Raw genomic sequence first — 16,063 nt, forward strand, 5'->3', positions numbered from 1 at the left:
TCTGAACTGCAGGTACCAGAGAATAGATTAATAAAAACTCAGGGTGAAGCCTGAATCATGTTTCATCATTTCCTTTCTCTTACAGCAACACAAAGTGATAGCCTTTGCAAGTAGATTCCCCTTTTTTGTCAATGTGCATGTTGAATAGCAGGAAAAGAAGATTAAAGCATGTTAAACAGTGATCTCTTTACACACACACACAGACGTGAGCCTTATCTGGTATGAAAGTGGTTTCATTAACACATGGATGAGAAGTCCACACTCACACGAGTCCTAAAATCCCTTCCAATATACAGTATGGTCAAGAACACTTTACAAAGACTTTCCTCAGCCAACATTCACATTTGCTGAAGTCAGAAATGCTTGGGTCAATCCAAACTATGAATACCCATGCTGTATATTCAATATGCATATTCATGATATTTGGATAGCCACGTGGGAGAGGAGATGTCGGTCAATAAAAATCAGTGTGATGTATAACTTGGGGTCTTTTATCAACCAGTATTCTGGATTTTATTTAATCATTTTTACAGAACTGGCAAATGTGCCTGACTGACATGGTTATCCCAGGATTACCCCTAAAACTACGTGGTCGATCAAAAAGAATTCCCCAGTGCAGTAAAATGATCAGATACAATCTAGCTGTAGTTTATCCTAAAACTGATCAAATCAGCACATCAGGGAGTATTGCTAGAGGACAGCAACAGCAGAAACATGCTAGTTTACAACATCATTCTTGTATTCATATTGGGCAGATCTTGAATTAAGAAAAAAAAAAGTTCTACATACATTTTATAATATTTTTAATTATTTAAAATCAAATAAAAGTATTTGACCTTATGATAATGGTTCAACAAAACAGAATTTAAGTAAGATATACAGTATTACCTTTCTATGACATTAAACCTCTGGGTAATTTTATATCTGAATTTATGGATGGAAAAGGGTTTTATTAAAATAACCCTACAGCTTTCTTCCTGAGCCCTACAGCAAGACTCCGACAGTGTTTAAGGAAATAGCAACATTTATTGTGAACACCACACAATTACATCTCAAATCTTAAGTATCTTTTTTTTCTGGTCCATTTCTACAACCACTGACATCAAATATTCTATAAAATTATTTACAAGGTTTTTTTTGTTTGTTTGTTTGTTTGTTTTTAAACAAAAAGATAAGCATAATGTTACACCAGTTCGCTTCTATTCACATAAAACATTTTTTGAGGCAAAACCAAAGCAAGGCATTTTAAAGTCTCGCTAAAATATTAAGAGTAACAAGATGGGCAAACACAAGGAATTGGTGGTTATTCTACATGACATGGATGGAACATGCAAGATGAAAATGGGCCAGCATGTATGCAAGCATGACAAAATAACTGGGCCTGCATTAATGATCACAGATTATCTGAACGCTTTCCTTATTTATTGTCCAAGGTGTGGGTATATTAGCAGGGTTGTAATTTGGGTCAGAGGCATTTTGATTTGCAGAAGACTTTTATGCAACAATAGCATGAAAGTCAGAATATAGGAAAACACACAAAAAAAAACCACATATGGTTAGTTTCACCTTAAAGCCTCTCACAGGTAAAACAAACCATTTTAAAAGTGTTTTTATTTGTGTCATACAACTGGGATATAGGGATTTTAATTGATTTGCTAAATTATGTGTATAGGAGTTACTCTGGCATTACAAGTTTATAACTTAAGCAATACTTCAAAAAATCAGTCCCAGTGTTCGTGGTCCTAGAAGTAGGACACAGATGAGTGGAACTTTTCAAATGCCTGCAAACTGACCAATTCTAAAAGCACAGCTTTAAGGCTTATGATCTAAACAGTAACAGAGAGAGAGAGAATATATTAAACCATATTTAGGCCAACCACATATTATTAAAATGCAAATGCACAATAAGCAAGATAGTACCGATACCATAAACTATGCTAATAGAGTGATATCTAATCAATATAGAAAATGCTGTTCATGCCTGTTTGTCAACAGTTAATACCAAACTCAAACAGAGCACTTACATTTAAATTCCTGGTGAAGGAAATACATTTATTGGTGCATTGAAAATGTCCAAGAAAACCTTATGTTTATCGTGTGTGAGAGAGTAGAACTGATCTATTCGGACTTCATATTTTGCAACCACTGATATATTTCACTAAATTTCTCTTTCTAATACTATATGCATTCAGCTTCACTAAACAGAAGGAAAAAAAAAAAAAAAAAAACGATCAATTTTGCCAAGACATTTCTGTTGTCACACGTATGCAGCGATAATGCTGCCGATTCAGCCACTGTTAGAGCACCCTATTGGACCAACCAGTAGGGCTGCTATGATTAAATCGAAAATCAATTTTTCGATCGATTCCATTCTTCATTATATACATCGATATAAACACTGGATAATCGATTCAATAAATTACATTTTTGTAACGCGCATAGTTAATCAGCTTGACCTGTATAGCTGGCATGCATGTTGTGATAAGTGAATCAATTTATTATTATTATTATTATTATTATTATAGGCAGGGATTTCCACAGATAGTGAAGTTTAGGTGGTACAGTATTAACAAGATGCAATGCATGATGCTGCAGCTGTCACTAAATAAAAATAAAATAAGTTTTTCATAAACTCGTCTAGTTTATATAGATTACATTCCAAAGTACTGTAATCTGTTTGGAATAAATATTTTAGTAACACTTCTGTAGTATGTTAAATTGTTTTAGGCTTGTTGCGAATGTTGTGGTTTTACTTATAAGAGCAATGACATTAAAATAATCAGGTCGGATGGATGGAGCGACAATGTATGTGGGCGGTACAATCATAGATACTTAGTGGAACGATTCGAGTTTGTGTGCCCAATTAATCGATTGCTATTTGGAGGCTTAACTGACAGCCCTACCAACCAGTAATTTAAGCATCTACAAAACAACTAAATGTGAAAAAAAGAGAGAATGACTGAAAATCAAGTTTCTTAAACCCCAATTGACCAGTTTCCTGCGACTTTTTTTTTTTTTAAAACACTACAAGCAAAAAAAAAAAAAAAAAAAAAGCATATAAAGAAGTTGGATGTGCAATGGTTTTTGAGCTGGTGCCCCAGAGTACAGCAGCACAGGCAGACATGGGAGTGAAGAGGAAGCCATGCAGAAGGACTAGAATGTGGAGTCACCTATAAAAGCCAGACCTGTAGCATGGTACTAAAAATCCAAATCAGATACTGCACCGATGTACCATACCTATAATAAGGCTGGTTTCACAATTACCACTAATCTTAAAACTATAATGCTACTTAGGCAAAGCAGTCCAAGGTGAGTGTCAATCTGGGTCTGTGGAGCCAGCCACTAGAGATGTGAGGCTTCAGTCTCACTTTGGGGTCTTTTAAAAGTGAAGTAAAAAGTTAAGAATGTATTTAATCTTACTACAACTGAAATGCCTATTTTTTTTTTTTCTCTACATTCCAATTCTAGTTCCTAAATGATTACTATTTTGTTGCTCTGCCAAGGAGCCTTAGTCTGAGCTTCATTACTTCAGGAGACCTCTAGTGGTGTTCAACGTTGAATGCAATAGATTGTAAAAGCTACATCTGGAGCGGGCATAGTGTAGAAGCGCACTGCTAAGAGTCTTCAGAATGCCACGCTTGGATTAGTTGAGATCGTTTTTCAAGTGAAAGGTTTGCTGGCTTTGAACTGAACTGTATCAGAACCTCCGGCTATGTGTCTTTAAATACCCAAGGGCTGACCAATTTTTATGACCATAACCATAAAACAGAAGGCATAGTAGAAAGAGATGTCCGAGAATGCTTTTTTACAGCAGAATCAAAAACAAAAAGCTGACCTCCAATACAATCTAACTAGTGTAAAACACAAAGCGGGTGGTAGAAAATTTAATTAAGCTTTCCAGCAAAACTATACTCGTGACATTGATAAATCAGAGGTGCCTAAACATCATTCCAGCGTTTGAAAACGACAGTAACTCCTAAAATAAAACTCACATTGCTGCGGGAAACATTATTATCATTAATTAATTATTAAAACAATCTGTACACAATTATTCTTCCTTTTAAAAAATATTTGCCCAGGAATAAAAAAAAAAAAAAATAGTAAAAATAATTCACAAACATTTACAATTCACAAGTTAACAGTACGGTGTTATTTGGATTTCCTGCGCTTGGCTTGATTCGGGCTGGCGCCTGTGTTTGTATCTGAAAAAGAACAGGGATTGAGCTCAGCAAGGATGCAATTTAATACAAGCCAAACCACTTAAAGCAGATCAATAACTGTCTAGGTATAAAGACTGCTTTAAGGTTTTGGTCTTATTAGTTAAAGTCTTACAGAATAACTATGAAATAAAATGAGATCTTCATTGTTATATCACTTAGGAATAGCTCACATTGCATGAACTTTCTTTGACTGATTTATCTGCACCGCCTTGTCTGAAGCAAGTTAGAGGACCTCCTGTTACTGAGTTAAGCTGTCTGTACCTCTCGCAGCTGCAGTGGAGGCGGAGCCTGGCCTGGCTGACCTCTTGCGCTGCCCGTTCTCAGCTGCCTCCTGCGGGGTGGACCCTTCCTCTACATCCCTCTCTGCTCGAGAGCTCCGTCTGCTAGGGGCCTTCGGCTTCTCGGGGATATTCTTGGCTTCCCTGGAACAGGGAGAGATGTGATTAATTGTAGCGTGTATAGAGAGAGTTCAAAACAACCAATACCTCTTTCCCAGCAGTTGACACTGGGAACCATTCCCGATTCAGTGTTGTTCTCTTTGTGCAGATTTCTCCCCTTGTCCTGAACCTGATGATAAAGCTGCAGTGACAGATGCATGGTTAAGCTACATACATACATACATACATACATACCTTGGGTCAACGTGAACAGTCATCTTTCTTTTCTTTATACATCTGTTATACAAGTGGAAAAACAGCAATAAACTTATATTGAATTACAGATTTTCTTCTTGTAAATTAAGTTTGAAAAGTAACTTCTTCATTTGCATGATTGTTTAATTTCACCCAACATACTGAACCACCTCTTACCAGACCAAGCCTGGGAAAGCACTGCGTGAATGAAAACAAACAAACAGAGTAAACTACGGAGTAACCCAGAGTTATTTTTACAAAAGTAGCAACTCGTGTTGCTGAATATTACTTTAATAAAACAGGCATTATACAAGATAAATGTATCACTAATGCTACAGTCTGAACATTTCTGCACCCACACCTGTGGAAGTGACTGTGAGATACAATTACACCTGTGGAAGTGACCGTGCGATACAATTACACCTGTGGAAGTGACTGTGAGATACAATTACAGTTTATAGAAAGGATACCACAAGAGCTGGTTAAATGTCATTATTATTACAAAAACAATAATCTTACCCCTGTTCTGTTACAGTAGCTACTTCATGTCCTGCAAAAACAAAAACATCCCATAAGTTCAAAAGGTAAAGCACTTTTTTTTTGTTGCTTTTTTCATAGTTCTTAGAACTCCGTTTTAAAGAATTATTAGAAGCATTACGTTTTAATAGTGACGAGACAGGATTTTACGTTTGTGTTACAATATTAGTTTGAAGCTTTTTTTTTTTTTTTTTTTTTTTTAAACCACATACCAGTTGCTTTTTCAACACGAGGCATCTCTTGCTGTTGTGGTTCTTGCTGAATGGATGCTGAAATATAAAACAGGACAATCAGAAAGGTTTCCTGAAAACGTCACCCCCCACCCCCCTCCCATTAGGTGCTTTGTGCAATTACCTGTACTTGGGGTGAGCTCGGTGCTTCCCAGAGACACCTTCTCCTCTACTGGGTCCCCGTGTGCTACTGGCAGGCTGCTCTCGGACACTGGGGGAGCAGGATGTCCCTCAGTAGGGATACCAGCTGTAGCTGTAGGTGGTGAGCAGCCCACTGAGCTGGAAGGTTCAGTGAGAGCTGGTCCACCTGTAGAGGGGGCTGGGACCAGGGGGCTTTTCTGCGGAGCACTCTGGGGAGGAGGGAGGGCAGGGCGTTTCCCATCAGACAGGGCCGGCTGGACATTGACTGGAGAGGCCAAGGGTTGTGGACCTTCAGAAACCACCGCTGGCTGTGCATCAATTTCAGCAGATGGCTTGTTGACCTCAAGAACACTCTGACATGGTTTGGTCATGTGTATCTGGCCACTATTGTCAGGCTTGCTCGTCGCCTTGGCTGCAGCAGTTGTAGGGGACATTGGGCTTCTCCTACTATTGCTGGTCCCTGGACTGGATGGAGTGCCAAGCGGTTTAGAGGAAGAGGAGGGGCTGGAGTGGGAGGAAGGTTTCTCAACAGGGCTGGGTTTGGCTGGGGCCATCTCAATAGGATTGGACTCCTTAGGGGTTTCAGTAGGTTGGGGTTGGGGGAACACATTTACTGACCGCACCGGATTAGGGGGTTGGGGTCCTACAACAAGGGAGTGGCCTGGCTGGGTGTTGGAGGGATTGATCGTTGAAGACTGAGTTGTGGTAGGTGCTTGAGAGAATTGTATATTAGGGGGAACTTGGAGAGTGCCAAGTACAGTGACTGGCTTAGACACATTGCTTGTGCTGGAGGGACTGGATGCTGCAGGGAGCTGGCCAGGCCGAGACCCCTTCATGACTTGAAAGATTGGGTTGATGATTACAGGTCCTGTGATGAACTGGGGTGGGCGGGAGTTGGGGGGAGCCGAGACCACTGAGGAGACAATAGTAGGTGGTACTTGAGAAGTGCTGGTTGAGGAGCTGATGGGATTTGACGCCACAAAAACAGTGATCTGATTGGACGAGATGGAGGTTGAGGGCGTTGACCTCTGTAAAACAGCTGGGACACTTTGCACAGGGTTAGGATTTGGTGCTGGCTCTTTCATGTCAGGAACGCTGGTATCAGAGCTCCGAGTGGTGGCAGGGTTGCGAAGGGGCTCCTGATCCCGTGGAAAGGTAGATGGGGTCTCCTTCCGATTCAGCTCCTCTTCCAACAGTCCTTCCTGAACAGGCTTAAGGGAAACATTGGGAGCGCCTGAATTATCAAGCAGTTGACCGAGAGAAGTCGGGGCTTCCCTCAAAGCTGGGGAAGGAGCAGCTTTGGACTCCTCTTGAGCAACCGGTTGGGCTTTGTCGTGTGTTGGAGTATCAAGTCGAGTAAACTCTTCCACAGAAGTGGTTTTCTTCTCCTGGGGTAAGTGGGGACTCTTTATCTCAGACACAGGGAGGTCACTTGGAGGCTGCACAACCTGTCGTCCTTCAACCTGTGCCATTTGCCCCTCCTTGTTCATTTCAACAGGACCAGCGGGGAAGGGGCTCTGCATGTGCTGCTGGCCCAATGTAGAGGGAGGCAAGGTACTACCGACAGGGCTGGGCAAAACAGGAAGGGGATTGACCAGCATGTTTTGTGGGTTCACCAGGGGCTGGCTGGGGGAAGAATTTATGGCAAGCTTGGCTGCCTTGGCATTCTGCCGTCCTGGACTGGGGGTAGTCTTGCGGCTGGAAGCAGGGCTGGCGCGTCTGCTGTTGCTCGGACTGGCCCTTTTGGCAGGGCCGCCCGTGGAGTGCTGTTTGCCAACTGGGGAGGACCCAGGGGTGTTCTGGGGGAAAGCCTGCTGCCCATTGTTGTTAAGGGAGCCCAGATTTATTGGGGCCTGTCCTATGGCCTTCAAAGTTGTAGGGTTCAAGCCCTGTTGGTCGAAGCCTCGGTTCAGATTGGGCTGCCTAGGAGGCAGAGGGATGTTTATCTGTGGTGGAAAGAGGCCTGCGATGGAGGCGTTTAACCTCTCTGGGGACAGGTTGATCTCGGAGGGCTCTGTGCTAGGAGGACGGTTGGTGGGGGTATGAGGGTAGTAGGGTCTGGGGCTAGCCCGGTTGGGTGTCTTGGGCCGGGAGGTCTGTGAGGAGGTGGGAACATTGGGAAAATGAAGACTGTGTGAACCTGACATGGGGGCAGTTTGCTGCTGTTGAAGCTGTTGTTGAAGCTGCTGTTGGGGGCTTGCTCCCTGGTGCTGAGGAATAGCTGAGGGCCCAGGCTTCATCAGGAGCTGGTTGGGACCTGGAGTGCTTACTAACTGGGGTACCCCGTTGCCAGCCTGGTGTCCTCCTTCTATGGAAGTGCCATCCTGCAAGGAAGTGCCATCCTCAGAGGTCAAGGCAGGGCCTCCTTGTGCCGCATCCTGGAAAGGCATTCTTCTTGCAACACCTGCAAGTTGTGGGTTCACCATGAGGGGACCTCTAGGCTTATCTGGGGACGGTGGTATAGCACCTGGACCTTGGAGGCTGATCATCACGGGCATGTTGCCTTGCTGGGACACAGGCACCCTCTGGACATCTCCAGGATTTAAGAGTCCCCTGGGTTGAGGACCTCCCTGAGGTACAGGCAATCTGACAGATTTGGGGTCCTGTTGCATCATGAGCATCATCATCATCTGCTGCTGCTGCTGCTGCTGTTGCTGCTGCTGCTGCTGCTGCTGTAGTTGTTGTTGCTGCTGCTGCTGCTGCTGCTGATGTAGATGATGCTGCTGAGTTTGACCTTGGGACATCATCCCCTGTTGGCCTGACTGTAGAGATTGCACTTGCTGCTGCTGTAACTGCTGCTGCTGCTGTTGTTGTAACTGCTGCTGCTGCTGTGGTGGTGGTCCATGTTGCATGAACTGAATGGGCATTTGCTGCATTGCTCTCTGATCTCCTGGCTGTCCAGGAAACCCTAACACCAGAGACACAAAAATGTGGTTAGAAACCAAAAAAGAGAGGACACTCAGTTGAGACTGGGAAAGAGGACACTTTTTCTGAACTGATGCAACAGGAAAAAAAAAACAAGGTTCTTTGTAGAGTAATATCTTAATTTGTTACCATGGCTTCCCTCCCATTTTGAAATAGCCAAGTTTTACTTACTTAAATCAATACAATGAAATGTCATTGTTTAAAGAAGATGCTTGAGCAAGAAAGCCGAACCTTCTTACAAAACTTAAAATGCAAACGTTCATCTCCCTTACCCTGAGGTCTGTTGGTGAAGTCTGAGAGCTTTGGGCCTGCAGTGTCCATTCCAACTCCCTGCTCCACACTCAAGATCTGAGGCTCTGGGTCTGCCATTCCTGGAGGCCGCACATCTGGACCACTAAAGAAAAAGCAATGACATTACATGAACATGGATCAGTGTGCCATTTTCAGTGCTATGTGACATTTGATTAGAAACCTTTCAACCACAGAAAAGCAGTGCCCCAGTTACAACCTGTTTTTAAAAAAAACAAACCCCCCCCAACCACTAAGAAGAGCGACATACATAATGTCTGTATCAATGTGGACATGTATTCTGATAGATAGACTGCTGTTCTTACCCCAGTGCCTCTTCTGGCTGCTGCCCACCAACAACCCCATTGTTGTTGTTCTTTTTCTTGCGGGGGGGCTTCTTCTTCTTGGGCTTTCCCTGGTTGGCTCCCGTCTGCTTCCCACCAGGTCCAAACTGACTAGCCGAGATGTCGCTCTGCAGCAGGTTGACCAGCAGCGGGCTAGTCAGGGTGACGTCCTTGTTACCAGGGAAACCAGCCTGTATACAAGGGCCACCCATCGCCATCTGACCCCCAAACTGGGCATTGAAGGGCATCCCAATGCCGTGAAAGTGGCTATTGCCAGCCTGCATGTTAAGTGGTCCCACCATTCCACCCTGCTGCTGTTGCTGAACATCTGGGAGCATCTGCTGCTGCATAGTCATATCTCCAGCACCTCCACTGGGGTCACTGAGCTGCTGTGCTTGTTGCTGTTGTTGTGGTTGCTGCTGCTGCAGCTGCTGTTGGACTAAGTGGTGGCCTCCTGGTAGTCTCATGGGTTGTCCATGGAGGCCCATTACTTGGTTGGGATTTCCATTCATTGATACAACTTGTGGCTGTTGCTGCTGCTGCTGTTGCTGTTGCTGCTGCTGTTGAGACATCTGTCCTTGGAACTGACCCAGACCAGCTTGCACATTAGGTGCTTGCCCTCTCATCATCTGCCCTTGCATGATGTTTGATTGGCCTTGAATCCCAAAGGCTTGTTTGTTCCCTTGGATCTGATTGGCTATCATCTGCTCTATCATGGGGTTCTGCTGCAAAATGACCTGCTGCCCCTGATTCCCCATCAGTTGCCCGTGACCCTGCATCATCTGCTGACCCTGCTGGGGCATCATCTGTTTGGGTGGGGTCATCCCCCGCTGAGGGCCCATGTTAGGATTCTGGCCACTCACCAGCATTTGCCCCTGGTTGACCAACTGAGCCCTAGACAAGATCATCTGGCCCCCACTCTGGCCTTGGGAGGAGGGCGTAGGCTGGTTCTGTAAACCCATCATCTGAGCCTGGAGGCCCTGTTGGGTCTGCACTAGGTTTCCTCCCGTAGCACTCCCCACTGGCTGATTGTTCATACCACCGTGCAGACCCATCATATTGGTTTGGATCACATTTGTGTGGCCATGTGGACCCTGCATCTGATTAGCCGAGGTAGACGGCTGGCCTCCTGGGCACAAGAAAAAAACAAACAAAAAAAAAAAAAAACAGTTAAAGTTACTTTAACTAATCATCATATACAGAAAAATTTTGCTCAACGCGGCGGATTCACAAATTCTTCTTTCTTCATTTTAAGTAATAAGAGTCATTTTAAAGCTGATCTATACAAAAACCAAGGAGAGTAAAGTGATTAGTGTTGGAAGTATTATACGTCCCGTGTCAACTACCAATTAACTGGTATAAACCGAGACGTCCTATACTATCATCTACCTTATCTTGTTTTAATCTTTTGATGAAGCTCTGCTTTAGGAGGACAGGACAGGTCACGCACCTGCATGCTGAATGCTCAGACTGCTCTGCAGCTGAGGGTTGCTGTTGCTGACTGGGGTCCCAGCAGTGCTGGGGGGGCCCTGGCCCTGGAGAAAGTTCTGATTGCCTTGTACGTTGGGGAACCCCATAGACAGCCGTTTAGGGATACCTTCAGTGGGGAGAGGAACAACGAGACAGGTCCTTTAGATAAACTTAACACAATGTACTCCGGTGCTGTACAAGCTACTAGCATTAGCTAATTTTCAATACTGCTTCACTAATCTCTGTTAGTCATACAACAGAAGTTCACAAACAAGTTTGTAAGCCAAGTAATAACAAAGCAAGTAAATCAGAGAAATGTCTAATTATTCTATACAAAAATACGAGTTACTGTACACAGACAGATAATGCCAACATTTCAGAGTGGGACAATTCCAAAACTGACAAGTCATTACTCGGAATACCTTCACTACAAACAGGTAAAATTACCTCCTATGCCAGAATGAGGGACCTGAGACACCTGGCTCTGCTGTGACATCACCATGAAGCCGGGCTGCATGTTGCCCTGCTGTCCCATCGCAGCCCGCCCAGGGGAGCCGCCAGCCTGTGGGAACCCCTGGGGACCGGAGGGACGGGGGCCCAGTTGAGCCTGGTTCTGTCCCATGTTGGGGGGTGTCCCGGGAGAGCCCTGCTGAAAGGGAGATGGGGAGGATGCTGGCGACTTGGCGGAGAGATGAGACTGAGGTGGTGCAGAAGGAGGGGGACCCCTCACTCCGGGAGGCCCCTGGAGGACCTTGGGCTGTGGGGCTGAGAATTGGCCATTCCCAGGTGGCTGTCCCATTGGGTTAAATACCTGGCCAGCCTGCTGGCTTCCAAAGGGATAGGGGGGTGGTGGGTGGCTAGGGGTCTGAATTGTTGCCAAGGAAGGCCGGGGTGCCAGATGCCCAGGTTGGGGTCCTTTCTTCCAACCAGCTCCGAGGGGGCCTTGGGCAGGGGGTGGCTGGAGAGCCCCCGAGGGAAGCTGGTTCCAGCCGGCAGGGATGGGAATCTGGGTAGGTGGGGAGAATGGAGTGCGAGCGCCCCCTAGTGCAGGGTGTGGGGTTTGTTGTTGTTGCTGCTGCTGCTGCTGTTGTTGTTGTTGTTGTTGTTGTTGTTGCTGAAGCTGCTGCTGCTGAAGCTGCTGTTGTTGCTGCTGCTGCTGCTGCTGAAGCTGCTGTTGTTGCTGCTGCTGCTGCTGCTGCTGAAGCTGCTGTTGTTGCTGCTGCTGAAGCTGCTGCAGGGTCACTGGGTTAAGCTGCCTGCTAGTCTGCATTGCCTGCATGGGGTGAGTCTGGGGCTGCATGGAGACTGATGAGTGTGCAGGCTGCAGCTGCTGCATGTTTAAATTTGATAGCATGGGGTCCAATGCATCTGGGAGGAAAACAAAAAGGCACAAGGAATGAACAAAGTGTAATGTGTTTAGTTATGAAATGACACAGTATTCTTTAAGATGTGTGACCTCCCTGTTTTCTAGAGAGCCTTACCAGTTTGTGAGGGTGGGCGTGGTGTCCTGACATGCATCTGTGGGTTACCTCCTGAAGCAAGCATAGACGCAGAGGGATTGTTCATTCTGATTGTGCCTGTAAGCATAGGAAGTGAGGCACTGAAATCCAATGTGCTGCGGCAGGAAAACACGATTCCAAATAGAATTATTAATGTTGGACAATAAAAAGAAACTACGCCCTTACATTTACATCCTAAAACTGCTCAGACAACTCAAACTCGTGCCACCGAGACTTGCTGTGTTCCCATTACACTATGCTACTTTTTAACATCTAAAATAACAACCTAAAATTATTTTAGGGTTATTTGTGCTGTCAGTTTTATTATTTCTATATAGAATTAGGCCACCAAATAGAACAGCAAAGCTACAGTTCAACATTAGACAAAGACAAAAGACCACTTGAAGGTATAAATAGACTAAATGTGCCCTGAAAAAAAGTATTCAAACTGAGAATGTGTTTGTTTTACCTGGACCTGGCTGCACTGGGAAGCCCACCTCCATCCTCATCTGATTGGCTGGTCCCATGGGCCCATTGACTCTGACCTCTTGACCCCTGTTTTGCACTAAAGCCACATTTATGGCACCTTCACCTAAAACAATCGGATTAGATTAAGGGCCACTACATTTAAAAAATACAAAACCTATTGCAATTTCTTACCTGAAGTAAATTCATGCAGAAGAATGTATTGTATTTCATAACTATTTTTATGACAGGACTCAATCTAGAATAAAACATGTTCACTTTTATATACTACTTCACAGCAAAGACAAAATGTACAGGTTGTCCTTGATGTCCTTAAACTTTGTTCTGCTTGGAAGCCCAAAACCAAAACATGTTTTTAGCAACAGTGTTGCCCATCCACAAAATGTAGTAGCCACAGACAGTTGTTTTAAAGTATTTGCAAGGCAGTGTATACCTTCGATCTGCACAGAGAGGATTCCTAGTTCTCGCAGCTGCTGTTGGTTGTTCTGGGCGAGCAGGCGTAGACGGTCCGCCGCATCTCTGGGGATATTAAAGGTGACCCGCACACTGTTCCAGGGCTCCACGTGCTGTGGGCTCAGCCTGTCATAGCCTTACAATGGAAAACAAAAGTTCAGGGAAAGTGAGAAAGTACCAACATGGACAAAGCTGTAGTTAAGTCCTCTACCAACACACCTGCACTGGCAAAATACTTCTGTTGGTAGTTTTCTACAGTATGTGACTTAATATCCCTGTCTGTCACAATTTTTTTTAAATCTATGCGTTACAAAATAGATACACAAATGGGAAACTTAACACAGTACAACTTTGCACTCAGTGACCGAAAGGGATATAAGCCATACTAACGAAGCAGCTCAGTTCGTTCATAAGTAGGGTTTTTTGGTTTTGTTTTGGTACCCTCTCATCCAGATGGTGGCACAAGATAAAGCACTAGACTTTCACCTCTAAAGACCTGGGTCTAAATCCGTCTTGGGTCACAAGTGGTTTGAATTTGGTGGTGTAAGCTTAGCTCACAGTGGAAAGCAGCTATCTTAGGTCACAGGTTGAATGGGCTTTGACAGTGAACTGCCCCAGCGGGCCCTTCAGGCTAATAGGGCAAATAAGAGGTTTCCATGCAAGGACCAAAAAAAAAAAAAAAAAAAAAAAAGCTTTTTTTACATTATCATCCTCAAATTTGCAAGCACGTTCCTGTTTCTTTGGAATTAATGCCCCTGCACAGAAATGTAGATATGCTGTCTCCATGGTTTTCAATCTAGTACCTTTCATGCTCACCAAAATGAACACACAAAAGGTATTTATACCCAATTGAAGCATGTCAGGTACGCTCTCCAAGATCCTGTCCAACTTGGCTTGGAAGTCCTTGTCCTCAATGTTGCCCTGGAAGGCGATGAAGATAGTGGAGTCATCCTCATGTTGGTTCTGCTGGGTTGAGTGGTCATCATCCTCCTCCTCCTCAAGCCCTGAGTCCTGCTCTGTGTCTGGGTTGACCATGGCTGCTGGCCACACCGTGATGACCTCTCGGGCCTGCAAGTCTGCCATTGCTCCCACTGTACAGCGGCTTGGCGGAGTCACTTACTCACCTTGGGGAAACAAGATACTTTATAGTGTTTGAGATATTTATTCTGTTCATGCCAGGACACAAAACTTGAAAGAATGATGAGGTTTACAGACAGCTCAATATTTTTGGACCCTGTTTTTGTAATTTCATTAGCTTTTATATTTTATAAAACAGAAAGAGGAAGCCTTTATCAGAAGCTTTCAGATTATGTTTTAACTAATGGCAACAAAACTGATTTTTTTTTTTTTAATATATACAAAAAAAACTTAAAGATGATTTAGTGATTTATTTTACACATTTTTTAATCTCAGTAATCCACATTACGGTAAACAAAAGAAGTTATCTGACGCGTAATACATTTCAATCTAAATCCGAGAGACGTATGCTTCGGTAATACGTATTTATATTAGATGCAAGTAAATATTATATACCTCTGTTGTCTAGCAACTATTAGTTATTCCAGTCGATTACTCTTGTAAATATTGCATACACATATTGTAGTACTGTACCCCACCAACGTAACCGACATGCTTCCATGTCAAACAAACTGGGTGATGCAAGTAGTATTTACTGTATTACAGTGTGTTTGTTTGTTTTCTACCACTGCTGTTCGAGAAACACTGCGATCAAACGACTGTGTTACAAAGACCAGCGCATCACGTTCTGTCTAACTGTACATTTAACATAGGTAGACTAGCTAGTAATAATATCAAATGCGGAGCTCGCTCGCCCTAGCAACTGTGGAGGAAAATTGGTTGCATGTTTCCAGCACACGGATATTTATATAACTGCTATATAAATATGAATACTGGTACAGCATAACTAAGTATCACCCCACATCTCAATTTAGGCTTAGCCGAGTTACTTTCTCAGAATACGGTACTATAACTCCGTGAGATTCTAGGTTTCCGATAAAATACGGCAACACTGCAGTCATTCACAGGCCCTGTATACTTCAGCCATAGATACCGGTTCCGCAAGCCGATATCTGCCTCCAGCCTGAATTATGGTTCTCTGGTTCCCGGTTTCACTATTTTAGTTTTCTTTAACTCGAACAAAATAAATACAAAACAGGCATTCCAATCATTACCTGTTCACTCCATCCGAAACAAACCCTGCTGATCAGAAACAAAAAAACCGAGGTGTCTGGCAACCCTGACAACAACACGGGGGAGGGGAGGGGGACACTGGAGAGCTTCTTCGTATTCTCAAACAGGAGCTAAGCACTTTTCTCTGAAGAATGTATTCGGCTGTACGCTGCGTAAGAAGCGTAAAGGCAACAGAGCCCTTTCACTATATCGCTTCCAATCGCCTGACGTCAGATTTCTAACGTAGGCGCGACTGGGCGAATAAGCTCTGCGATGCGCTAGCTTTGTAAGCTTACCCTCTAAGAACAAGAAACACGGTTGGCTTTGAGGTTGTGAGAAAACGAGTAAAGTGAAACACGATTCGACGAGAGCAAGGCCAATCACAGTAAGTGTGTATTTTGTGTCTAATAATATTACCGTGTGTAAACTGTTGAATATTTCAATAAATACAATATGTAAACATATTATGTTGCTTGCATCAATTGTTCTAAACAGCCCTGAAAAGTTTACTGTACCATGGGAAAAGCATAGCAAAGTGTATGCATAAATATTAAAAGGTAAAGATAGTAAAGGGAATCGTCGCCATTATATTACTCTGAAATACAGGGTGATTAGAAAGTAATATCATCAACGCACTCACTGATGTGG

At 43.9% G+C, this 16,063-nt stretch overlaps 1 protein-coding gene across 2 annotated transcripts; it reads right to left on the reverse strand.

Moving 5' to 3' along the window:
* Window positions 1-1,006: 1,006 nt before the first annotated feature.
* On the reverse strand, window positions 1,007-15,688 carry LOC117422986 (nuclear receptor coactivator 6-like). 2 transcript variants are annotated; one of them, XM_059003910.1, is made up of 15 exons: window positions 15,418-15,688; window positions 14,071-14,349; window positions 13,206-13,361; window positions 12,756-12,878; window positions 12,269-12,364; window positions 11,235-12,155; window positions 10,768-10,914; window positions 9,300-10,446; window positions 8,958-9,079; window positions 5,744-8,668; window positions 5,602-5,658; window positions 5,372-5,402; window positions 4,853-4,894; window positions 4,482-4,642; window positions 1,007-4,202 (listed from the first exon to the last, which is right to left on the reverse strand). In XM_059003910.1, exons 2-15 carry the CDS (start codon window positions 14,306-14,308, stop codon window positions 4,150-4,152), a joined length of 6,219 nt encoding a protein of 2,072 aa, XP_058859893.1. In that variant the 5' UTR covers window positions 14,309-14,349; window positions 15,418-15,688; the 3' UTR covers window positions 1,007-4,149. The 2 variants fall into 2 exon arrangements, with proteins under 2 accessions (XP_058859893.1, XP_058859894.1); XM_059003911.1 differs by lacking the exon at window positions 4,853-4,894.
* Window positions 15,689-16,063: the final 375 nt, after the last annotated feature.

The sequence above is a fragment of the Acipenser ruthenus genome, chromosome 29 (genome assembly GCF_902713425.1).
Source record: "Acipenser ruthenus chromosome 29, fAciRut3.2 maternal haplotype, whole genome shotgun sequence".
Taxonomy (NCBI): Eukaryota; Metazoa; Chordata; class Actinopteri; order Acipenseriformes; family Acipenseridae; genus Acipenser; species Acipenser ruthenus.

What these genes read in the sequence shown, in the direction of transcription:
- LOC117422986 (XM_059003910.1), bottom strand. Translation starts at nt 14,308, where the DNA reads ATGGCAGACTTGCAGGCCCGAGAGGTCATCACGGTGTGGCCAGCAGCC. An exon ending in CAGCCAGAAGAGGCACTGGG is followed by an intron (nt 9,080 to 9,299) that starts GTAAGAACAGCA and finishes CTTTTTCTTTAG; the next exon opens with TGGTCCAGATGTGCGGCCTC. An exon ending in TCGTGTTGAAAAAGCAACTG is followed by an intron (nt 5,403 to 5,601) that starts GTATGTGGTTTA and finishes TTGTTTTTGCAG; the next exon opens with GACATGAAGTAGCTACTGTA.